General features: G+C 46.9%; 1 protein-coding gene across 2 annotated transcripts in view; it reads right to left on the bottom strand.

Annotated features, from left to right (window-relative positions):
• Positions 1 to 239: 239 nt before the first annotated feature.
• Positions 240 to 26200, bottom strand: part of PAK6 (p21 (RAC1) activated kinase 6) — a 174853-nt gene continuing 148892 nt past the window's right edge. For both annotated transcript variants that reach the window (XM_063947512.1, XM_063947513.1), the window contains exons 6-9: positions 25571 to 25697; positions 16050 to 16175; positions 9872 to 10006; positions 240 to 3148 (exon numbers count right to left, since the gene is read on the bottom strand). In XM_063947512.1, the coding sequence (XP_063803582.1) occupies positions 2981 to 3148; positions 9872 to 10006; positions 16050 to 16175; positions 25571 to 25697 (556 nt within the window). In that variant the 3' untranslated portion in view covers positions 240 to 2980. The remainder of the gene's footprint in view (positions 3149 to 9871; positions 10007 to 16049; positions 16176 to 25570; positions 25698 to 26200) is intronic.

Genomic DNA, 26200 nt, shown 5'->3' with positions numbered 1-26200 from the left:
TCCCAGCTGAAGTTCTCAAACATCAGTGAACTGCAGAGAAATAACCTAATCTTTCTCTGACTTCCTGTCTGTGAATGAAGGGTACATTTTGTTTATAGAAGAGAATAATCTCTAAAGACAAATTCTTTCTGGAGAATATCTTCTTCCAAGCAGATATCTGATGCAGCGCAGAGAGGAACTGGAGACGGTGCAAATGTAAACGTTCAGAAAACAACTATCAGACATAATAAGCTATGACAGACTTTCAAAGTGTTTTATTAAAACATTTCTGTTCAAAGTGCTTGGTGTTTGTACATAAATGGGTTACACTTGACAGCAGCAGTACAGTACACCTATTTTACGTTCACACACGTGGTCCAGTGAGTATAGTACTGGACGGACACTGTAGATTTAACCCTTTGATGTTTTTAAATCCTTTTTAAGAGGAAGGAGATAAGTTGGCACAAAGTAGCACTACAAACTATGGGACAGATTTAACAACGAGCAATACTCTTATTACTGGTTATTAATGCTATATGGTGCTCCAGCCAATCAGCTCCTAAAGGTCCTTTTTCAAACTAACACATGACAACAACTGATTGCTGGAGCACCAGCTCCTAACGAGTGATAACAAGAATATAATGGGTGTGATAGAGGATCCCGGCTGTTGGGATGCCGATGGTCACATGACCAACACCCCGACAATTAGAATACCAACAGGGGACGTGGTAATTAATTTCCCCTCCCCTGTCCCCTACGCTAACCCGCCTGGGCTGCCGGCTAGGGCTAAGATAGTGTGGGTGGCAGCTAGGGATTAGACACCAGGATGGGGATTGGGTTGGCCATAGCTAACCACACCCCCTCTAGTGCCTAAGCCCCCGGTTTCTACCCTAACAGTGGCCCTAATACTTACCTTCGGGATATCGACAGTCGGTGTTCCAGCGTCAGGATTCTGAGTGGTGTCGGGATACCGGTGTCAGTCACATGAGTGCTGGCAATGCTAACCGAACCCCATTATCTCTTGTTGTTAAATCTGACCTTATAGTTTAAAACATTTCATTATAATGGCCTCAACTTTCAAGTTATCTAAAAAAGTATGCAATCCATCGTTTAGCGGCAGATTTAATGAAGCACCAAAGACACCGGAACCCGTTTCGCCAACTACCGCTGGTTATAACGAGAAGCTTATAGAGGGGTCAGTAGAACCAGCCTACCATATTGGGCAGAAAATGTGCGGATTAATGTGTGGAATTGAATCTGCCCTTTATTGTCAATTTAAACAAAAGGAGTTGGGGCAGGATTCTACATAACACCCTATCCAACACAAAATAATAATAATTAAAAAAAAAATTGTTTTACAAAATCTGAACATTTCATGTAGATGTAATTCCTTGAGCTTTTTGTTGACACTTTTGGGAAGCAAAGTAAATGTAGTAAGTATTCTTAACAAGCAAAATGAAACCTAGGCAACAACATTACAAATTGAAAAGTAAACAGGTGATATTAAAAACCAAAAATTATTCTTTGTATAAAGATTCAGGGTATGATTGGTATTATACCGTCCTGGTAATTAATTTCTAATACATATATTGTCACAAATATTTGTAATATTAATATGAATTCTGTCTGCTTAACATTGCTCCAATCAAGTTAAAAACATAATCTGCCTGATATTAACATAGCATGTGGCATGTTCTGTTAGTATCTAAAGCAGGAGTTCCCAACCACTGTGCCCTCAAGGTGCACTAACAGTCCAGGTCTTAAGGATAGCCATACTTTGGCACAGGTGACTTATCTAGTACCCTAGTTATTTTGATTTAACCATCTGTGCTCAAGCATGGATATCACTAAAATCCTGGACTGTTCGCGTGCCTTGAGGACAAAGGTTGGGAAACACCCAGAAGAAGTGATAAAGCAGTGATAAGTGGAAGGTGATAACACACCAGCCAATCAGCTCATAACTGTCAATTTACATATTGGAGCTGATTGGCTGGTGCGTTATCACCTTGCACTTATCACTGCTTCATCACTTCTCCAGGCTTAATACATCTGCTCCACTGTTCTAAAGCTTCACACTTTAAAAGACATTTATTAAAAGCACACACACATAAAACAGCTAAGCTACGCGACTTTTTAACATATACACGCAAAAGTGCATAAAATTCATAGAACACTTAATTGTTTCATATGTATCTCTCAACAAATGTCACAAAGTAGATAACCCTCTTATTGGAAGGTATTATTTGACCAGCATGTATCACATAATTCTGCAGCTGTTTCGAAGCGATAGCTGTCGTAACATCCAATTACCCTGCTACCTAGTTAATTCGTCTTTTGCATTTTTTGTGCAACACTGTTTGCAACCAACTTAGCATCTGTTACTTGTATAAACGTCCCAATAGGAGCTATTTATTAGGTTTGATCTTACATTGTACTGTCTTTTTAACTATTTAAATTCCAAACACAGCCAACAGCACACTACAAACCATATAATGTATTTATTGTGTGGAACCAGACCCCTGCTGGCTATCTAAGGAAGTGCCTTGAGAACAATAACAGCCATGAGCTGTGCTTGGGGAAAAGAAAATAAGGTGCCTTTGTACTAGTGGTCCAAAGTATATCTTTATATTCCAGTGTAAAAAATAAATCATTTACCACTCTGATGCCAGTACAGCAAGTTTGCTGCACTTCCATGCACTGAAATGGTTAATAACTACTGTAAACAATCACATTTTACCCTGTTGAAAGGTGGAGTAGACGCTGCTCTGTGGAGCCCAAGTGGATTATTTCTTCTACCACAGCTATTACATTATTTTTATATTTGCAAAACCAATGATATCTGCAGCACCGTAGTCAGACTCTGGACGTGGCGTGAATTGCACCTGTGACATCCGCCACTAACCAATGTCCGTGATTCTTCTATTGTGCTTAGTAGAAGAGACGGAGCGGCTTCATGAACAGGTTCTAGAGAAAGTATCTGGTATACATGCACATCCCAAGATTAGCAGGTAGAGTTCCTCTTGTGATATTGCTGGATCAGAGGCACCAAGCACTCTGGGAGGCCAGACTGGAGTAAGAAAAAGTGATCCAGAAGTTCATGGGCTGTGGCTCTTTCCGCTGCCTCACGTATCAACATTCGCTCCAAGAAATCTCGCAGAATCGGGGATGCCTAGGAAGGAAGTGAGAGCAATCAGCAAGTATTCCATCTATTCTGCTAGCACCATGATCACCACATGCTTTTGAAGAGCTATTTAGTCAGATTACCACTTGTGAGGGCCCTTTACCCATAGGTGTGCGCAGGGGGGGTTCCTGGTGCGCACAAGCACCCCCTAATGTCTGGCACCCCGATCTCACATGCCTGATGCAACGATCGCCGAGCAGGCTGATTACTGTCCCCTCTGTGCTGCACCCTGTCAGGACTGCATTACTGACCGGACGCCTGGGTTAATCAAGGGTGCCACTGACACCGCTCTCAAATTCCCAGCTCCACCACCATGCACAAAAACTGTGATGTGACGTGATTACGTCGTGCTGCTCACATGCCCACCCGTCACACCCGCCACATACACACCTCTCTCCTTCTATGCTATGCCAACGCCAGCCTCTAATGAGGATCAGCATGCAGCCAGCGTTCCTCTTAGGAAGACAAATTCAATACTGGCAGGCGGTCGGCAGCAGCATTGACACGTCACTCGTTTTTCCAGCAGCAGCAGTAACTAGTCTGCAACTGTCAGTGTCAGTTTAGTTACCAACTTGTAAGTAAGCTGCTGCAGCTTGCAGGGGAAAGAGAGGGGGAGCCAGACGAGGCTGAGGAGGAGCAGTGCAATTGCAGTGAGTGCCATCAGGGGTGTTTGTTTGGTGCACACCACAACATCTGACAATGTACCTGCTTTATTAGGATTGGTACAAACGTGGATATTTTATGTGCGTTGACCATCGATAGATGGTGCTAGACATGCCCAAAAGGCGATGCTAGACACACCCCTCCGACGGTGCACCCCCTAACAAAATGAGCTGCGCACGCCAGTGCCTTTACCAATACAATTCTAACAATGATATACATCACTGGTGATGTTATATAAAATGTATGTGTAAGTACTCCCAGCACCACAAATATGAGAAACAGAATGTGGTTCCCCAGTTCACAGTATGCCAGACAGCCCCCCGTGCACATTATGCTACAGTGTAGTGCCTCCATTTAACATTATGCACCCCCCACGGCTATTGGCCTCTCTCAAATTTATATATCGCACACATTACCGCATTACTTCTACAGGAAACATCTGGCCATTCAAATCAGTCCCTGCCCTATTGGAATCTACAATCTATATTCTCTACCATATGCACACACACATACACTGGGATTCATTTTTGTCAGCAGTCAATTAAACTACCAGTATATTTTGGAGTGTATACAAAGTCCAAACAGGACTGTGCTGTGAAGAAGTAATGCCTGAACTTGCGGGCTGCATCAGGAGCTTTAAAGGAGCATAAACTTCATCGTAGCCACAGCATGGCACCAAGGGTGCAGTAACTACCATAGGTGCAGCTGCTGTGGGGGGTAGAGGGAAAGGGGGGAGGGGGGGGGGCTGAGCTGATTTTCTTGTCTGTCCCATGTTTCTATACAAGTGTACTTTTTACCATTGGGTGGAACGTGTGGCTCTTACAAATGTCACTGTGTGATCTACAAATTACTAATTACACTCCCTGCATTGCACCTTCTTTCCCCTTGCCCCGTACACTTGGCTCCTCCTTACCACACAGACAAGTTCTTTGTTGCAGCCCCCTACTCATACCCCCCAGATGGGCCAGCCAGTCCAATGCTGGTGATATAGCAATGTACTGGGGGCATTAGGCGACCTCCCCAGTAGCCTTGCTAACCCAGCACTGGCTGCTACTGATGAATGAGACAAGAATATTGCTAGTAGACTCTTAAGCCACATATAAATGTGACACCTAAAAGCCATTTATGTCTTGTTGTTGTTATATAGCTCTACTTGTCATCATCAACGTACACGCTCCCCAGGCAGCAAAGCTAACAGGAACCTGCTGTCTACGGAACTTTATCATGTAAATGAGAAAGTGGAGATGAGTTGTATTGATTATATAGATTGTTATATCTGTGGGGGTGTGGTTCGTTTTATCGACAGTGTCTAGGTCGACAATGTTTAGGTCGACCACTATAGGTCGACAGTCACTAGCTCGACATGGATGGAAGGTCGACAGGGTTTCTAGGTCGACATGTGCTAGGTCGACAGGTCTAAAGGTCGACATGAGGTTTTTGGGGGGTTTTTGGTGTCGTTTTCTTCGGAAAGTGACCGGGATCCCAAATTAGTGCACCGCGTCCCCTCGCATGGCTTGCTTCGCTCGCCATGCTTCGGGCATGGTGCCTTCGCTCCGCTACCGCTTCGCTTGGCACACTTTACCGTTCCAAACGTAGTCCACATGGATCGTTAAGTATGAAAAAAAAAACAAATTTGAAAAACTCATGTCGACCTTTAGACCTGTCGACCTAGCACATGTCGACCTAGAAACCCTGTCGACCTTCCATCCATGTCGACCTAGTGACTGTCGACCTATAGTGGTCGACCTAAACATTGTCGACCTAGACACTGTCGATCTTCAGACCGGATCCCATCTGTGGTGCATTTCCAGGTTAGCAGGTGGCTCCACAGAATGGCTCCATATAACACATTCTCCGAGGTTCCAGTATAGAGCATCAGCCTATACTTTCAGTGGGATGGAGTTTTCCACCATCCAGGTACATTGTATGCAGGAAAGCATAACTCTCTTTGTATGAGGTGGATGGATAGGTGCATCAGGGCAACAAATGAGCGCACTGTGACTTTGTATATTTTGCCATCAGTAAATGACCTTTGCAGCCCTGTTACAGAACAAAGTGTGAATGAGCATTTCCTACCCGTCACATAGTAAAATACTCCTATAATCCTTACACAATGGTTATGCAGATGGGGAGCAATGATAAATGAAACCAGCAGTGTTAATGTCATTTCTCTGCACTTGTATAAAACAGATGGAGCCATATCATTTAATAAAAAGTTCACATCAATTTAGCAAACGTTAATTTCACTTATCTTTCCTCTTACTTTGGAGGAGATGTACTACGCAGTGATAAAAGGGGAGAAGTGAGCCAGTGGAGAAGTTACCTATGACAGGGCTGGATTAAGCCTTTGAGGGGCCTTGGGTTCTTAAGACAGGGGGGGCCCTATCGCTCATCTCACTGAAACACCCTTGGCTGCGCCCACTATGTCCCCAACCCCCTGGACAGGTCCTGCACATGATATATATATATATATATATATATATACACACACACACATCACAGGGGGTGCGGCACTCCAAGCGACGGGGCCAAACTAATGGTTCAGTCGATATATATATAGTCCCGAAGACTGTCACTCCAATAAATATAACCACGCCCCCGATGCACTTCCAAATTGAACCACGTCTGATAGTATACATACAGATAGGGAGTGCTGCCTATCTGTATGTATATACTATCAGATGTGGTTCAGTTTGGTATGCACAGCACATGTGAAGGATCCACAAGCTGCGTGTTGCCAATGTTACATATGTCTTTTGGCAAAAGATGTAATTAAACATCTGAAATGTTGGCAACGCGCTGCTAGTGGGTCCTTCACAGTGCATTACCCCCCCCAGCAACCTATCACATCCACCTCTAATATCATGTTTAAATATCCCCCCTCACCACTACCCCTTATATATGCGATGATTCCCCCTTCCCCTTAAATATTTAATGACACCACCCACACCCTTTATATATTTAATGAAGCTCTCACTCCGATCCTATAAAATAGATTTAATGATTTTTTTTTCCCCCTTAACTGACCTCAGTACTGACTTGCAGGTCTCTCAGCATGTCACGTAGTTTAATTATACCCCAGTGTCCCTAGTCCCGCTCCTCGTTGGCTTCTTCGGGGATGAGACGCCATGACGTCTCAACCTCCAGTGTCAGTGGCACAGCGATGTCTAAAAGTCACTGGGGGCTTGGCTGTTTTAAAAGTGTACACTCACTTATAGCTGGTCCCTTACAGCACCTGCAGAGAGTGGCAGCTTAATTGATGCAGAACAGCATATGACCGAGTGCAGCAGTGGCCAGCAAGGGGAGAGACTGTACGGTGGGCAGCTGCTGTTGGCCAGAGGGCACACAGCTCACTTATCTGTTATCTCCGCAGCAGCGGTGTCACCGATCAGGGACGGTGGTACTCACCCTAGTGCCGGCGGCGCATTGCTGCGCTCTCACGGCTGCCCTCACTAGCGCTGCTGGAGGAGGGGAAAAAGCAGCGCCGCAGCGGGTACCTAGACACAGATGCAGGAGACTGGGACAAATCTGCTGCTCTCCATGCTCCACCGCCAGCAGCAACTCTCCCAGCAACTGCCGCTGCTGCTACTGGCAGTGGAGCCTGGAGATAGGCAGTATCGTCCGTGTACAGCAGCTTCGGCTGGGGGGCCCCCAGAGAAAGCGGGGCCCAGGGGTACTTACCCCCTGGGCCCCCCCACAATCCGGCACTGACCTATGGCAACCAGTCAGTATTGGCGTAAGATTTATAATTTGCATACTGTAAAAGTATAAAAGTATACAGAGCAGCTGGCTCACTTCTCCACTTTTATCACTGCTTAGTACATATCCCTTATTATTCTTTAAGTATCTGTATTAGATATTTCACGCAGTGATGTGACCACGGTTCTCTCCTGGTATCATGGTGGACCAGCAACTGAAATGTGTCATCACTGATTTGGACGCACTATAACTTTTGTCTTTTCTCGTTTGTCTAATGGCGCCAAGGATAACTAGGCTAATAGTATATACTGTACATATGTAAAATTAAACCCAAGTTGTATTACTTCTTTGCTAGATACACTGCACTTCCTACAGACTTCCAATTAATCTGTAGCATATCTCCCAGAGGCAATAGAGGCATTTTACTCCGGGTGCCAGCTGTGAGGTGGTCATTGAGGGGGGGGCAGCTTTACATGGTACAGACAGCGAAAATGTACCTCCCCCCCCCCCCCCCCCCACCCTGGTTCTTTTCCTTCTGGCCCTGGTTAGAGGGTGACATGGTACTATACAATTAATATATATCATTTTACAGTATAATAACCTTTATTGCATTTGGTGCGGCTTTTTATTAAACTGAGGGGATATATTAGGCAGTGCATCACTTGGTTATTATTAACAGTGTTTATTCATGTTCTGCTCTTTATGTCTGCAACACCCTGAAATATATTAGTTTCCTTTGGTAAATCAAGGATTGACTTCAGCGTTATTATTTTATAGCCAAAAGTAGAGAATCCATTCCTTATCACTCATATAAGGCTGTGATTGGGCATCATGTGCAAGCCGCAGAACGGCTCTTTGGTGGTACTGTATACCTCTACTCATACTCTGTAAATAAGCATATGGCCCCTATTTATCAAACATGAGGTCCTGCCCCATCATTAACATCACTTACCATGGCAATATCAAGCTTTCTAATAATCAAGGATCTCTTGCCGAGACAGCAGCTCCGATATGAGGCTATCCTTGAAAAGATTTTGGCAAGTGGTAAGAAGTGGTAGCTCTCACTATCACTTCATTGTCTTGTCTGACACGGCACAGGTGTAGCTATAAGGCCACGCGTGCACAATACAACAGAGGCAGGAGGCTGCTGTACAGGGATTTGTATATCCCTTTCCTGTGAGAACGACTCTTATAAGGCCAGTGGCTCCCAAACTCCATTCTCAAGGCAACCTAACACCTAACCTAAGTACTGTCGACCTACCATCCGGATACCCCCCAGTAATGTGTTGGCGGAGTGTTTTAATAAAGATAACATATTTTGGAATAGAGACGTTCAACTCAGGGACATAGAGAGAGGGGGGTACTGATTACGCTGACCAGGCTTGTTGGAGGGGATAGCGGTGGCCCAGGTCATCTGCTGAAGGTAACAAATGTCTTCCTTTGCTGGCACATGGAGCTCTTCTTCTTTTTTTTCCAGAGGGGGGGGCGTGGCCACAGAGATTGTGATGCCGCTGGAAAATTTAAGGATTTTTGGGTCTCACAACAACTTTGTTCAGAATACAGGACACGTAGCATACCCCCTTAAACAATGAGAAGTATGCAAGTTTATGCTATATAAAAGATACATTTTTTGGTGTACAGGTCGGGTATCCGTTATCCGGACACCCGTTAACCGAAATATTCCGAAAACCGGAATATTTCAGTCCTGTAGTGACGTCATGACGCGGCCGGCGTCATGACGTCACTGGAGTCTGCGGCCAATCACAGACAGGTGGGGGAGTGGCTTTGCAGCCATTCCCTCACCGCCGCTGACTCCCAGTACCCGCCGCTGACCCCTCGGACTCCCCCACTGATGCGCCAGTTCCCCGGGACCCTCACCGTCGTGCTGGGCTCACGGCGGTCCCCCCTGCCGACTCGCTGGATCCCCGAAACCAATACAGATAACAGGAAAACTGTTATCCGGAAAAATCCCATATCCGGAATGCTCCTGGTCCCGAGCATTCCGGATATGGGATACTCAACCTGTATAGAAAAAATGAGGAGGCTCAATCAATAATCTGATAGAACATAAACATGCATTCTCCTCATTGTTTAAGGCAATTTGTTATGCAATCTGGTACCCCCACATCTTGATACACAGGGTCTATTTACTAAGTCTTGGAAGGAGATAAAGTGGATCGAGATAAAGTACCAGTGCTGTCATTTTTCAAACACAGCCTGTAACGTGGCAGTCAGGAGCTTAGCGGCTGGTACTTTATCTCGTCCAACTTATCTTCATCCAAGGCTTAGTAAATAGACCCCTAAATCTCTCTCTCTCTCTATTGATGGCTAATAGAGTATGTCACTCACTTTGTGAGAGTTCCTCATTTTGGGAGGTGGGCTGTCACGTAACCTTTTCATGGCCTCTACAGGAGAATCACTGAAATATGGAGGTTCACCATCCACCATCTCGATCACCATGATCCCCAAAGACCAGATATCCACCTGAGGGAACACGAAGAGGATAAGTAGACAACATCATTATGATAGCTGAATGACACAGATAAATGGCTGAGCAATGCTAAGCAATAATTCGGGGACATGAAAACATCACAAGTCACAGCAAGACTCAGTGGCAAAGAAAATGTGACTGCAGTTTGACAATAACCATTATCCTATGAAGACGGGAGAAGTACTGTAACTCCCAAAGCACTCAATATGCAGTGGCGGGGCTCTGACTCACACCCGCTACAGACAACAGAGGAGCAGTCTTTGGGTCAGCTAACCAAATAGAAGGCACTGTCCTAGCTGTTACACTAGAGCAGGCATTCCCAACCCCGGTCCTCAAGGCACACTAACAGTGCAGGATTCAGTGATATCCAGGTAGGGATAGCCATCGGTGGGGTGTCCATCAATGGTTGCCATCGATAATCCCATCGATGATAACCATCGATGGTACACAAACCATCTATGGTGAACCATCGATGGTTTGCACCACTCGATGGCCACCACTGAAAGGTGCTGGCTGCTCCGCGGATCAATGAAAAAAGCAGGGGCGAGGCTTAGCGGGTGTTGGGGGGTGGAGCTATGCTCCGTGTCCCGGCACCACATTAAAAAATATACAAATTATTTGGTTATACCTTTCCATCGATGGAGGGAAACCATCTGGTTCTCCCCCATCGATGGCAAAAGTATTCTACATCGGCCATAAACCATTGATGATTTTGAATTATCGATGGTCGATGGCCATCCCTATATCCAGGCTTCAGCACATATGGATAAATCAAAATAACTGAGGTACTAATGAAGTCACCTGTGCTCAAGCATAGACATTAATAAAACCTGGATTGTTAGTGTGCCTTGAGGAACGTGGTTGGGAATGCCTGCCCTATAGCACTGGATGTTTATATACCAATTACAGGGACGCACATAGTCCCAATCTCGCCTAGTTTGTATGTACTGTATGAGAGTAAATTTAGAGAATACTGAACATTTTCTATTTTATTACATGATAATTGTACAACTGATATTTTCAACAATTAATCTGGTTATTTACAAATAATGGGGGAGATGTACTAAGCCTTGATCAGTGATACATTTCACAGTAATAAAGTACCAGCCAATCAGCTCCTAACTGTCATTTTTTCAAACCCAGCCTATAACATGACAGTTAGGAGCTGATTTTTAGATTGTAAGCTCGCAAGAGCAGGGTCTTCTTTCCTCATGTGCCTTTTCTTACTTTCACTTATACTCCATACTCCCTTTGATGGCACCTACCCCCGGGTTTTCTATACCTGTCCTATTTTGTCCTGTACTGTAAGTGCTGTTTTCTTGTTTGCACATTTTATTATGTACTGTGCAATGGGCGCTGCGGATCCCTTGTGGCGCCATATAAATAAAGGATAATAATAATAATAATATTTGTCTGGTACTTTATCACTGTGAAATGTATCACTTTTTTTCAAGGCTTAGTACATCTCCCCCAATGTCTTACAAGACCATTGGAAAACAGTCAGTTACCAGTATTTCTTTGTCTGTTGGTCCCTATTCCATTTTGCAAAAGTCGAAAAATATTGCAGTACACACATCACGTACAAACTACACACAGATGGCCTCCGCGCGTGTACTTGTTCTGCCGTGCGTGCGCATATCCGCAATTTGCGTATGGTCGCTCCCGCGGTCCTGCGCATTAGCGCGTGGTATGAGTATTTACGGTAGAGTTTGTGAACGCATGGAAAGCTATCAAAACACATTACATATTTAATCCAAATAGTGCACAATGTGCACATAGTCTCCCTGCACCACATCAGAAAGTAACAGCAGTTTAAATGGTAACAGAACAAAGGGATTCACCTTTACAGGATAGGAGGGGACAGAACAAGGTTATAATGTGGTGTTTGGTATCCAGCTGTAGGGTATTTTAAGGGTAACATTCCGGTGATGGTTTGAGGAAGATCGCATGTTCCTGCGGATAGTTATGTGCAGGAGCAGAATATAGATATAAACTGTATTTACTGTACATTGGCCCTCATTCCGAGTTGTTCGCTCGCTAGCAGATTTTAGCAGCATTGCACACGCTAGGCCGCCGCCCTCTGGGAGTGTATCTTAGCTTAGCAGAATTGCGAGTAGAAAATTCGTAGCAGTTTCTGAGTAGCTCGAGACTTACTCCTACACTGCGATCAGCTCAGCCCATTTCGTTCCTGGTTTGACGTCACAAACACACCCTGCGTTCGGCCAGCCACTCCCCCGTTTCTCCAGACACTCCTGCGTTTTATCCTGGCACGTCTGCGTTTTTCCGCACACTCCCAGAAAACGGTCTGTTTCCGCCCAGAAACACCCACTTCCTGTCAATCACACTCCGATCACTTCAACGATGAAAATTCTTCATTCCGACGTGAGTAAATCTACTACGTTTTGTGCTAAAATACTTAGCGCATGCGCACTGCATACCATGCGCATGCGCATTTTTGCCTTAATCGCTCCGTTGCGAAAATCGTCAACGAGCGAACAACTCGGAATGACCCCCATTATGTATGCGGCGGGAATCCAGAGGAGACCACCCACAAGAGCAGTTGGAACAGACATCGCCCACCTATTCAAACCGACCTATGACCTCTCCTGTACTGTAAATGACCATCCCTGTGTCCAATGGACAAAGAGATTACAGTATCCATTGTGTTATGTTTTAGATGAATTGTATAAAGAGAGCCTGCAGCAGGACTGGTCAAACACAAGACTCACAAAGTTATCTATTAGATGACCGAGGACCGGACCGGGTATCGCGGCAAATCCAATCACGTATGTACCATTGAATGTAGCCATTATTCTGTTGTATTGTATTGTATTGTTTATATTGTAACCCCCTTTCAGCAATAATACGCTGTGGTGTCGGAACCCAGTGGTTTAACTACAAACTGGTGTCGTGTCTTCCTTTCCCTGCCAAGGTTTAAAGTGTATTACTATCGCATTGCATTGCTGTAAAAGGTTTAAAATGTATCTCTGGGTGTGTATGCGCTGCGTGTACTTTGTACCGTCAGCGCGGCGTGTGTACGCAAAGTCCGTACACTGTACGGGACTCTGTACGCAAACAGTGTACAATGTACGTAGGGTGTGTATTAAGTTTAGCGGCCGCAGCGGCTTCATGGTAAAGTGTATTTGAAGTGTGTATAAGGTATAGCTTTTCATTCCTGCATATAAATCAGCATTATCAATTTCTATTGATATTACTATTTTGATAGAATTTGATTCATTACCATTAACATAATTTTTTTATAGTACTTTATGAAAGTATCCAGACTGAGCATTTGCTATAATGTCCCTCTGCTATTTCTATACATTTGAAAAAATATTTCTCTTTGTGACAATTATGTCACTGTTTTTGACTATATTATTATTCAAACTCAAGCTTGTGCAAATAATGAGAATTTAATTATCTCCTTTTTCTTTCTGTAATTAAACAAAAGATCCCAGCAATTAATTTGATCTAATTATACCTGACTTGTTCCTATGTTTAGAAGTAGCATTGACAGGAATGTTCAATTCAGCTGCTATGGGGGCTGGAAACATAAGGGTGTCAGTGAGCGGCAGACCCCTAAGACTAGCAGCATACTGTGTGCTCTGCACTGTGCGCTCTATGTGCTCATGTTCATTGCCCTGGAGGAATCTGAGCTGTACACTGTATATTCCTGTACACAGCAGGCAACCTCAATGCAAAACTCCTGATACATCAGCTGAGATGTGACTGCATCCACAGGGGTGTAGTATTGTATGCCGGCGGCCGGGCTCCCGGCGACCAGCATACCGGCGTCGGAATCCTGACCGCTGGCATACCGACAGCGTGGCGAGCGCAAATGAGCCCCTTGCGGGCTCGGTGGCGCTCTCCCTCCAGGGGGGTCGTGGACCCCAAGAGGGAAATTAAGTGTCAGTATGCCGGCTGTCGGGATTCTGGCGCCGGTGTACTGTGCGCCGGGATCCCGACAGCCAGCAAACTGAAGACCACCCCATCCACAGAACAGCCTAGGATTTGCTGCCCGCTATGTGCTTAGAAACAGGATATAAGTACGGGTGTGGTATGGAAGGTCGACGACAGTTAAGTCAACAGTGTTTAGGTCGACCACTATTGGTCGACAGTAACTAGGTCGACATGTTCTAGGTCGACAGGTCAAAAGGTTGACATGAGGTTTTTTTTTGCTGTCGTTTTCTCTGCACAGTGACCAGGAACCCCAGTTAGTGCACCGTGTGTCCCCCCCCCCCCCCCCCCTCCCCGCATGGCTCGCTTCACTCGCTCTGCTTTGGGCGAGGTTACTATTCCCAATCACAGTCCACGTGGATCGTTAAGTATGAAAAAGTAAAAAAAAAAATTGTGAAAATCTCATGTCGACCTTTTGACCTGTTGACCTAGAACATGTCGACCTACAGATGGGTCCACCTTTATCTTGATTTCTTTGCTGCGCCTAGGCACACCATGGTTTATTAACATAAACCCTTCATCTATTGTTCTCAGCTGCAATAAATTACAGAGAACAATACAGCAGGGGATTAAGTCATTACAGCAGGGGATCAAGTCTGACTGCCCTGGTTTAGTTAATCCTATTAAAGGCCAAGATAAACGTGGACCCATCTGTAGATACCCTATCAAACTAGAAACCCTGTCGACCTAGTTACTGTCGACCAATAGTGGTTGACAGACATTGTCAACCTAAGTGTGGTCGACCTAGAGACCAGATACCATAAGTACAGTGTTGCCTAAGATGATATACTAGGCTGCACAAAGCAACCGTATGGGGTTAGCTTCTCATTGGTGTGTACGTCTGCTGGAAGCTCACCCCATCTCACACAGTTACATTAGTGTGTGTGTGTGGGGGGGGGGGGGGGATCTCCTCAAAATGTAGCTGTGAGTTCCCTCTATTACTTTTTTAAAATATCTTTTTATTACATTTTTCAAACAGCAAAATTAGGCAGGGCAGGATACAATAAAAGGAAATATGGGAATAGGAGGGGAATGGGGAGGGGATGGAACATAGTGCAGGCATCACGGCATTGGCTGCCACCAGAATAAAGGGGGTCATTCTGACCCGTTCGCTCGCTGCGTTTTAACGCAGCAGAGCAAACGGGTCCCTACTGCGCATGCGCCGACGCCGTAGTGCGCCGGCGCATGCCAGAAGGCCGTAGCAGGGCTGCGATCGCCTCTGCCTGATTGACAGGTAGAGGCGATCGCTGGGCGGGAGGGGGCAGAACGGCGGTGTTTGCCTGCCATGTCGTGGGAGCGGTCCGGCGTGGCCGGACCGAACGGGGGGCGGGCCACAGCGGCTGCGTGAATAGCTCCCGGCCAGCACGCTAAAGCTGCGCTGGCCAGGAGATGCTCTTGAAGTGCAAAGGCATCGCCGCTGTGCGATGCCTTTGCACTTCTGCGGAGGGGCCGGCACTGACATGCGGGGCGGACTAGGGGGAAATTGGGGAGGGGGGTGTTCCAAGAAGAAGGAATGATAGGGTAAGAATTGGGTAGAGAAGGATTCACCATCTGAATCTGTGGAGTGTGGTTAAAAGGATTAGTGTAGCCCATAAATGGTAAAACAGCCTTGTAATTAGAGGTTCATGGAAGCATAATGGAGGATGCTATAAATACATTCCATTCTATATGTGTTCCACAGTCCAGTGTTTCCAAACTCGGTCTTCAAGGCAACCTAACAGTACAGCTTTTAAGAATATCCATGCTTGATATGATTTAATTGGTACCTCACACATTTTCATTGAACTATCTGTGCTCAAGCATGGACAGCCTTATAATCTGCACTGTTAGGGTGCTTTGGGAACCACTGCCACAGCCTACTGATAATAGGAGGAAGGAAGGAGGGGTTTCTGGATCTGTGCAGTGAGCAGCAATCTGACACTTGTGGCACTTAGATGTACAGTATACTATCAGTTTGGCTACAGGTTGAAGGTGTCCAGACTGGAACAAGGAATGTTCTGGTCCCAGTGATGGGGCTGCTTTATTTCTAGTTATGCCCCTGAGCGTTGAGACTGTTTTCAGATCATATTATCCAATTACCTCAGTGCCATACGCAGTTCTCACAATGACCTCGGGTGCCATCCAGTAGGGTGTGCCTACTAATGACTTCCTCTTTGGGACATCTTTGCTAATTTGAGCACAAAATCCAAAGTCCGAAAGCTTTACCTGAAAAATAGAGAAGGTCCAAACATATATAAAATGTACAAGACCACGTATAATATTGGAGAATACATATGATTTACCGGCGGCGGGATGCCGGTTGTCCATATCCCACCAGAATGCCGGCAGCGGGGCGAGCAAAATGAGGCCCCTTGCGGGCTTGGTGGCAGGATCTATGGGTGTTGTGGACATCCACGAGTGGGAATAGTCCTGCTTTGACAGGATTCCGGCTGGCGGCACTGCCGACTGAGGGGATTTCAGCATCGGTATCCTGACCACCAGGATCCCAATATTGGTGTAACTGACAGCTCATGAAAACCTGGCATGATTGTCACATGCCTACAGTATACCATGGGCGAAAATGGGACAGACCAAGGAATTCGTAGCTGGATACTAATCGTTCCTGGCGTAACAATGCAGCGTGTGTGGGGATTTCGGGATTGATTCACATTCGTTTTTGGAAAATTTCCATTAATAGAACATTCACCCCTGTAGTAAATAGGTGGGTAAGTTGTTCCCCAGTGGGACCTTATGTTTTGACAGTTGTGCCACATTGCTGAAGGACTAAGGGGGAGATGTACTAAGTCTTGTAAAGTAACAAAATGGTGAGAGATTAAGTGGCTCATTTATCAATCAGCTCCCAACTGTCATTTTTCAAACACATTACCGTTAGGAGCTGAACACATGACAGGAGCTGATTGGCTGGAGCACCATTTATCATACACAACGAGTTTTATCACTCATTGATAAATGAGTCCATAGTACCAGCCAATCAGCACCTAACTGCCATGATGCAGGCTGTGTTTGAAAAGTGAAAGTTAGGCGCTGATTGGTTGGTAGTTTATCTCTATCCATTTTATCCATCTCCAAGGATTAGTACATCTGCCCCTCAATCTGTCCAGTTAGCTGCTCCATACAGCCATTACGGATTGTAATTCTTAGCTGTGATCTACAAATTCCCATGGCTCTCAATTTCACATAACAGGATGTTTCTGGTGCTGACTATGCTTATGTGGCATGGAAGACAGTTTATAAAGGGGGCTTGTCCAAATGTTACCCAATGCATGCTGTACAGAGGAATCTTTGTATTTTCTGTTCAGTTATTTTGCTTTGTAACTGGAGAGTTCTGAATATTTGTTTTATAAATATACTGTAGCCGAATGCAGTTAATATACCAGCTTTCGGGATCCCGGCGTCCAGAAGACAGACGCCAGAGTCCCGACAACCGGTGAAATGCTGACTGGTAGAAGTGTGGGACCGCACGGGCGACACCCCCTCCCGCTGGCCGCCCGGCCGGAAGCCGCCACAGACCCCCTTTTCCTGGCTGGAAGCCACAGCACGCCAGCCGGATCCTATCGCTGGTCCCTGCGTCACCAGGCACGCCCATGTGGTGTGGCGTGTCATCACAGGGCGACGCAGGAGCCAAATCAGGGGCCGCCATGTCACCCAGCCCAGGGTCCCCTGTGGGGGGTACTTAAGGAGCAGCGCGGGAAATGGAGAGGAGGTCGCCACGTGGAGCCCAGCAGAAGAAGGACGTCTGCTACGGCTGCTGCTGCTGCATTCGCCACTACTTCTGACCCTGCTGTCCGGTGGTCCAGGTAGGCCCTCAGTGAGGTTTTCTCTCGGGATTGAGGGATTTTGTTTCACTGTATTCTCATAGACTGTATTCTCATAGACTAGGTATTGTTTCACTGTATTCTCATAGACTGTAGGTGTTGTGCTTCACTGTATTCTCATAGACTGTAGGTGTTGTGTTAGACTGTATTTTCCTGTATCGCACACCCTGAGCGCATAGCGTTCTGCGGTATCTCTCTGCATAGTGGGTAGTGAGTTTTAGATTGCTTGCGGCCCTAAACATAGCTTAGGCGCTAGGCCACAGGCGTCGTGCGGGCGCCCCAGGTAGGTTGTCAGCCAGCGAAGTGTGGCCAGGAGCCGGTAGCCCCCACCCGCTGTCGTGCGCCTCCACCCGGTGGCGCTTCTCTCGCGTATTTCTGTCCTAGGTACCGGAAGTGAGACCGCTCGTCACGCAAGCAGACAAGATAGCGTCTGGTGAGCCATCCTGTGTCCTGTGTGTGTTATGTGAGTTTGTCGCTTCATCCCCCACCCCTCTCCTTTGTTGGCGTTTATGTCCAGGGTCACACCGGGTGCTTTCGCACCGCACGGGCACCCAGTCTGAGGCCACAAGTGCCAATGATGACCCACAATGAGCGCGCCCGGGGGGTCTCTCCTCTCTTCCTCTCTGTTGTGTGTATGCAGGTTGTGTCCCCTTTACAGGAACCATGGAAGACCATCAGTCCATTCCCGTCTAGTGAGCAGGAGCAATCCTCGAGAAGAAACGGGAGCGTCCGGAGGGGAGTAGAGGACCCGCCCTCAGCCTCAGTAAGTGTACCAGACACCCGACCCACATCGGGCCCACATTCCACAGCCGGGCCGCATCCCACATTTGGCGTAGTCGGCAGGATCGGTAAGGACCATCGCAATGGACCCGGATATTCCAACCGCAGCCCCCACTGCCACAGCGACCACGGCATCCGACCTGGCAACGCCCCATCCCCCACCCCTCTCCTGTTTGTGGGTGTTTTTACGTCCAGGGTCGCACCGCACGGGCACCCAGTCTGAGGCCACAAGTGCCAATGATGACCCATCACTGATCACGCCCGGGGGGGTCTCTCCTCTCTTCCTCTCTGTTGTGGTTATGCAGGTTGTGTCCCTTTACAGGAACCAAGGAAGACCCTCAGTCCATTCCCGTCTAGAGAGCCAGAGCAATCCTCGTGGAGAAACGGGAGCGTCTGGAGGGGAGCAGAGCACCTGCTCTCGGTAAGTGTACCAGACACCCGACCCACATCGGGCCCACATTCCACAAAATCCCGCCCGCAGCCCCATATTCCCACTCGGGTGGCAAGTCCACGCCATCACTTGAGTGGGAATAGATCCTGTAGCGAGCGCAGTGAGCATCCAGGCCTGAAGCGTGGTAACTCGCTACTGGACTTCCACCTGGCAGGATGCCGCTGTCGGGATCCTGACAGCTGGCATCCCGGTAGCTGGGATTACGTATGTGTTCCCCTGTAGCATAGTGTACTATGGGGGAGATGTATCATTCCTCCTAAATAGGGGGGCGGGGGGAATGAATTGGTAGAGATGTTGCCTACAGCAACCAGTCAGGTTCCAGCTGTCATTATATAGAATGTACTTGATAAATGCTAGCTACATGCTGATTGGCTGCTCCACTCTTTAGAAGGCTTGATACATAGGTCACCATGGACCTTAATGAGCCGTCTCAAAAAAAAAACCATAAACCTGAATTATACTGTACGGTGTTAATGCTTTTGAATGCTGCAAATTACATAGAAATAAAAGCAAACACCTGGCAGATACGTATGCGCTCAGTTCCATTTTCTCTTACGTCCTAGAGGATACTGGGGTCCACACTAGTACCATGGGGTATAGATGGGCACTTTAAGAAATCAATAGTGTGCACTGGCTCCTCCCTCTATGCCACTCCTACCAGACTCAGTTCAGAAAATGTGCCCGGAGGAGCCGGTCATGCTTAGGGAAGCTCCTGAAGAGTTTATTTTCAGGCAGGTCTGATTAGCACCAGACTGCCTGCTTCGTGGGACTTAGGGGGGAGAACGGTCCAACTTCCTAAAGAGTTAATGGTCCCGTTTCTCTGCTGACAGGACACTGTGCTCCTGAGGGAGTCATTTGCAAGCCCCACCACGGCGGGCGTACCCTCCCGCAGCACGCCACCACCCCTAACAGAGCCAGAAAATAGAAGAGTGGCGAGTACAGCACCGGCGTCCCGGTTAGCGGGTCGCCGGCGGGAATGGTGGCACAAGGTTAGGAGCGCAGCTCTGAGTGCAGGCTGCGCTCCAGGGGGCTCAGGAGGACATACAGTGTAGTGTGTCCGACTGTGAGGGGCGAGCTGAGCCACCACTGATTACCCACACTGACTAACATACCTAACAAGGGTTTTAACCCTCTGTTAGGCATAAAAATTACCTCAGGCCAGTATAAAACAGCGGGAAGCCGAGCGCCATTAAGGGGGCGGGGATTCACTATGAGCAGATCCAGCAGCTCACTAGCGCCATTTTCCCTCTACAGCTTATCACAGGAAGCGCAGCTCCTCCACAAAGACTCCACGTCTCCTCAGCGCTACCAGGGGGTCTTAGAAGGGTGGGGGGAGTGTTGTAGTATACTAAGCCCTATTAAGGGACTTAGTTTGATGACCCAGCTAAGTTTTATTTGGTTACAGGGGCGCTGTGTGGCTGGCTCCAATTTCTGTGTCTCCCTGAGGGCTCTGTGTGGGTTAAACTGTGTTTTCACCTTCTGTCTGTGGGTGTGTGTGTCCCTTCGCGTTACCATGTCCAGGGACTGTGTTTCCGGCACAGCTGAATGTCTTTCCTACCCCGGATACTCACTACCCTGTACTCAGTCAGGATAGTGCACATTCTCAAGCTAGTGGGGAAGAACCCAAATGGTTAGATTCCATTAAAGGGATAATATCTAATGTTTCTGCTAAATTATCCCATAATGAGAAAGAGATGCAGATTTTAAGACAGTCTATGGATGACCTGATGAATAGAGATTCAGTTCTTATACCAGCGTCTCAAATTCCCGCCATTTGCCCACAAAAGCGTACTCTGGCCCAGCTCATGCAGGATGATACTGATGATGATACATCAGATCCAGAGGAGGGAGAAGTGGACGCGAGTGGGGGGGATGCGGTCCTGTCACAAGGAATACAGGCCCGGATAGAGGCTATCAGAAATGTCCTGCACATTCCTGACAAGACGGCGGAGGTAGAGGAGGAATCTTATTTTAATGTAAGAAATGAATCCTCAGCTACTTTTCCTGCATCAAAGGAATTGAATGCCCTGTTTGAAGAAACTTGGACTAACCCTGACAAAAAAATTCAGATCCCTAAAAGATTAATTACATCCTTTCCCTTTCCTCTGGAAGATAGAAATGGGAAAACCCGCCGATTGTGGACGCATCGGTATCTAGGTTGTTACGTAAGATAGTCTTACCTGTTCCAGGGGCAGCATCCTTAAAGGACACAGCAGACCGCAAGATTGAGAACACTCTCAAATCATTATACACTGCTGCTGGGGTGGCCCAGAGACCCGCTATTGCTTGTGCATGGATCACTAAAGCCATTGCAAAGTGGTCAGGTAACCTAATTGATGGATTGGGTACCTTACCCATGGGGGAGATAGTTTTACTCCTGCAGCATATTCAAGACTCAGCTTATGGTGGAGGTCATAAAGGAAATTGGTTTGCTCAACGCAAGCACCACTGCCATGGCAGTGTCAACACGCAGGGGCCTGTGGCTACGCCAGTAGACTGCGGATGCGGATTCCAGTAAAGGCGTGGAAATCCTACTATTCACAGGTGAGGCCCTTTTTGAAGATGAACTGGATAATTGAATATCCAAGGCTACAGTGGGTAGGTCTACGTACCTTCTTTCCGCAGCACCCCCAGCTAGAAAAACTTACTCTGATCCAACTCTGATATTTAAAGGCAAATCCAAAGGTTCTTCTACAGCCTTCAAAGGTTATAGATGTAAACCCAGAAAACCAGCAGCTGCAGGTTCTCAGGAACAGTCCTCCGGGTCTGCTTCCTCAAAGCCTTCGGCATGACGGTGGTCCGCACTGCCTGGAAGACAGGCAGGTGGGAACTCGGTTACGTTATTTCAGTCATGTTTGGTCAACATTGTGCCAGGATCCCTGGGTCACAGACCTATCACCCAGGGATACAGACTGGAGTTTTTAGGAACTCCCACCTAACAGATTCTTCAAATCAGGCTTACCAGCTTCTCCGGAAAGCAAGTACGACTTTACAGGCAGCAATTCAAAAACTGGTACAGACTCAGGTCATTGTCTCAGTTCCACTTCAACTACACAACAATGGTTATTACTTCAACCTGTTTGTGGTACCGAAACCAGACGGTTCGGTAAGGCCCATTTTAAACCTCAAATCACTGAACCCGTATTTAAGGGTGTTCAAGTTCAAGCTGGAGACTCTGAGAGCGGTGATCTCAGGTCAGGAGGAGGGAGAATTCCTGGTGTCTCTGGACATCAAGGATGCGTACCTTCATATTCTGATTTGGCCGCCTCATCAGGCTTATCTACGGTTTGCACTACAAGACTGTCACTACCAGTTTTAGGCCCTGCCATTTGGCTTCTCCACGGCACCTAGGGTATTAACCAAGGTAATGGCAGAGATGATGTTTCTCCTCTGCAAGCAGAGACTGAACTTAATACCGTACCTGGGCGACCTGCTGATAAAAGTGCCTTCCAGGGAGAGGTTGTTGGACAGCATTGCCCTCTCAACCTGACTACTTCAGGATCACGGATGGATTCTGAACCTACCAAAACCAACACGGAGGCTTCCATTCCTAGGGATGATACTGGATACGGCGGAACAGAAGGTATTCCTTCCATTGGAAAAGGCATTGGTAATCCAGTCAATGGTGCATTTATGCATTCGCCTTCTGGGGAAGATGGTTGCCTCTTACGAGGCTCTGCAGTACGTAAGGTTTCATGCGAGGCCCTTCCAGCTGGATCTGCTAGACAAATGGTCCGGATCACATCTTCACATGCACCAGAGGATACGTCTGTCACCAAAAGCCAGGTTTTATTTTCTGTGGTGGCTTCAGACTTCTCACCTGACCGAGGTTCGAAGGTTCAGGATTCAAAATTGGATTCTGCTAACCACAGACGCAAGCCTCAGAGGATGGGGAGCGGTCACCCAGGGGAAACAGTTCCAAGGAAAATGGTCAAGTCAGAAAGCCTTTCTTCCAATCAACATTCTGGAACTAAGGGCCATATACAACGCCCTTCTACAGGCATCACATCTTCTTCAAGATCAAGCCATTCAGGTTCATTCGGACAATGTGACGGCAGTAACGTACATAAACCGACAGGGTGGAACAAAGAGCAGAGCAGCAATGTCAGAGGTAACAAGAATTCTCCTCTGGGCTGAAAGACACGCGGTGGCACTGTCAGCAATCTTCATTCCGGGAGTAGACAACTGGGAAGCGGACTTCTTCAGCAGACACGACCTCCACCTGGGAGATAGGGGCCTTCACCTGCAGGTGTTCGAGTCCTTAACACGTCGGTGAGGAATTCCACAAATAGACATGATGGCCTCTCGTCTCAACAAGAAGCTAAAGCGCTATTGTTCCAGGTCGAGGGACCCGCAAGCAGTGGCGGTGGATGCTCTGGTGACTCCATGGGTCTACCAGATGGTTTATGTGTTTCCACCTCTTCCACTGATCCCAAGAATTCGCAAAAGAATAAAAAGGAAAAAGGTTCAAGCAATTCTCATTGCTCCGGATTGGCCAAGAAGGGCCTGGTATGCGGATCTACTGGAGATGCTCCTAGAGGACCCGTGGCCTCTACATCTTCAAGAGGCTCTTCTACAACAGGGGCCGTTCATCTATAAAGACTTACCACGGCTACGTTTGACGGCATGGAAGTTGAGCGTCAAATTTTAGCCTGGAAAGGCATTCCGGACAAGGTTATTCCAACCCTGATCCAAGCCAGGAAAGGGGTAATGTCTACATATTACCACCGTATTTGGAAAAAATATGTCTTGTGGTGTGAAAACAGGAAATTTCCTGCAGTGGAATTTCAGATAAGATGTTTTCTCCTTTTTCTACAGTCGGGTGTGGATGTGGGCCTAAGTTTGGGCTCCTTGAAGGTCCAGATTTCGGCCTTATCCATTTTCTTCCAGAAACAATTGGCTTCCCTTCCAGAGGTTCAGACGTTCTTGAAGGGGGTTCTGCACATCCAGCCGCCCTTTGTGCCTCCCACGGCACCTTGGGATCTTAACGTGGTGTTGCAGTTCCTACAGTCGGAATCGTTTAAGCCTTTACAGGAGGTTGACATAAAGTTTCTTACGTGGAAGACCGTTACACTGTTGGCCTTAGCTTCTGCAAGGCGTGTGTCGGAACTGGGGGCGTTGTCTCATAAGAGCCCCTATTTGATTTTTCGTGAAGATAGAGCTGAACTCAGAACTAGTCAGCAATATCTTTCTCAGGTGGTGTCTGCATTTCATATAATTTTGTGGTTCCGGTGCTTACTGACACCTCTGCTACCTCAAAGTCCTTGGATGTTGTGAGGGCTTTGAAGATCTATGTGAAGCGGACAGCTCGTCACAGGAAATCTGACTTACTGTTTGTTCTCTATGATCCCAAGAAAATTTGGTGTCCTGCTTCAAAGCAGTCTATTGCTCGCTAGAGCAGGCTTACTTTCCAGCAGGCTAATTCATCGGCAGGATTGACGGTTCCTAAAGTACAGGCCCACTCTACTAGGTCGGTGGGTTCTTCCTGGGCGGCTGTCTGGGGTGTCTCGGCTTTACAGCTCTGCCGAGCAGCTACTTGGTCGGGTTCGAACACATTTGCTAAGTTCTACAAGTTCGATACTTTGGCCTCTGAGGACCTTCAGTTTGGACAGTCAGTTCTGCAGGAACCTCAGCACTCTCCCACCCGGTTTGGGAGCTTTGGTACATCCCCATGGTACTAATGTAGACCCCAGTATCCTCTATGACGTAGAAAAAATAGGATTTTAATTACCTACCGGTAAATCCTTTTCTCGTAGTCCGTAGAGGATACTGGGAGCCAGTCCAGTGCTTATTTTTTCCTGTACTGTTACTTTGTTAAGTAATGTTTTGCTTCAGCTGTTGCTGTTCCTGTTCAAGTTTGGTTAGCATAGCTTTCCTCTTGTTTGTGTGTGCTGATTCCAATCTCACCGCTGTTCTGTTACATCCTTCCTCAGGATATGTCCGTCTCCTCGGGCACAGTTTCTAGACTAAGTCTGGTAGGAGGGGCATAGAGGGAGGAGCCAGTGCACACTATTGATTTCTTAAAGTGCCCAAGGCTCCTAGTTGAGCTGTCTATACCCCATGGTACTAATGTGGACCCCAGTGTCCTCTACGGACTACAAGAAAAGGATTTACCGGAAGGTAAATAAAATCCTATTTTTTTCCATTAGTATTTATTATTTAATATCAGCATGCAGATTAATATGTCAGGGTACGAGAATGTACATTAAACACTATAAATGAAGGCCCATGGGGTTGGGTATGCGTGACCAGCGTTCAGGAGACCGCCGGTCACCATACAGATGACCAGCGGTGGGGGGCGAGTACACCGAAGCACGTTGCGGGTGGTGGCGAGCTGCGATCGCCACAGGTTCTACTCTATTCCCACTCTATGGGTGTCATGACATGAACAACCATGAGTGGGAATAGTCTCATGCCAGCTGTCGGGACAGCAAAGGGGAGAGATCCTGGAGTCAGGATTGTGAGTGACCTGCGGTCTCCTGACCGCCGGTCACGTAACTACCTCCTGGCCCATGATCCCAATCCTCAAGCTGGTGTAGGTGATGCACACTCACCCGCCCATCTAGTGTGAGAAGGATAGAGTCACTCTTGATGTCTCTGTGAATCACTCCCTGGGAGTGCAGGTACTCCAGTGCTTGCAGCACAGACTTGCACACAGTAGCAATTTGCTCCTCATTCAGTCTGAAATACAAAGCAAAGACCTAAGGTTACATTTGGTGAAGACAGAAATACATTCTAGTGATGAAGATTTAAAGGACGTGTTCTGGATACTAGAGGCAGGATTCAGTGCATATTTCAATAACCTACTGTCTTTCTTTTGCATGGAAAGTACACAAACTGTTGTCAATATTTTAGCAAAACCTATAGATTGCTATACCGATTTGGTCACTTGAGGTTCTGTGCACAAAATACATGATACATACTGTACTATGGTCGAGAAGGTGAACATACAGTATATAGGTGAGCCGTAAGTTATATTAATTCATGTTATAAAGAAATAGTAAATATTTATATAATTATTCCGTAAGGTCTAGAGAATGTGAGGAAGTAGAGGGATTTATAATAAAATGCATGCATTTAGCAAGTATGGGGGTCATTTAGATCTGATCCGAACTGCGCATGCACCGCAATGCGCAGGCGTGTCGAACGGCTACAGCGGGCATCGGCGGTCAGCGACAGGATGG

The sequence above is a fragment of the Pseudophryne corroboree genome, chromosome 12 (assembly GCF_028390025.1).
Source record: "Pseudophryne corroboree isolate aPseCor3 chromosome 12, aPseCor3.hap2, whole genome shotgun sequence".
NCBI lineage: Eukaryota > Metazoa > Chordata > Amphibia > Anura > Myobatrachidae > Pseudophryne > Pseudophryne corroboree.
The sequence above is the reverse complement of the archived record's forward strand: the minus strand, read 5'-3'. Positions and strand labels throughout refer to the sequence as shown.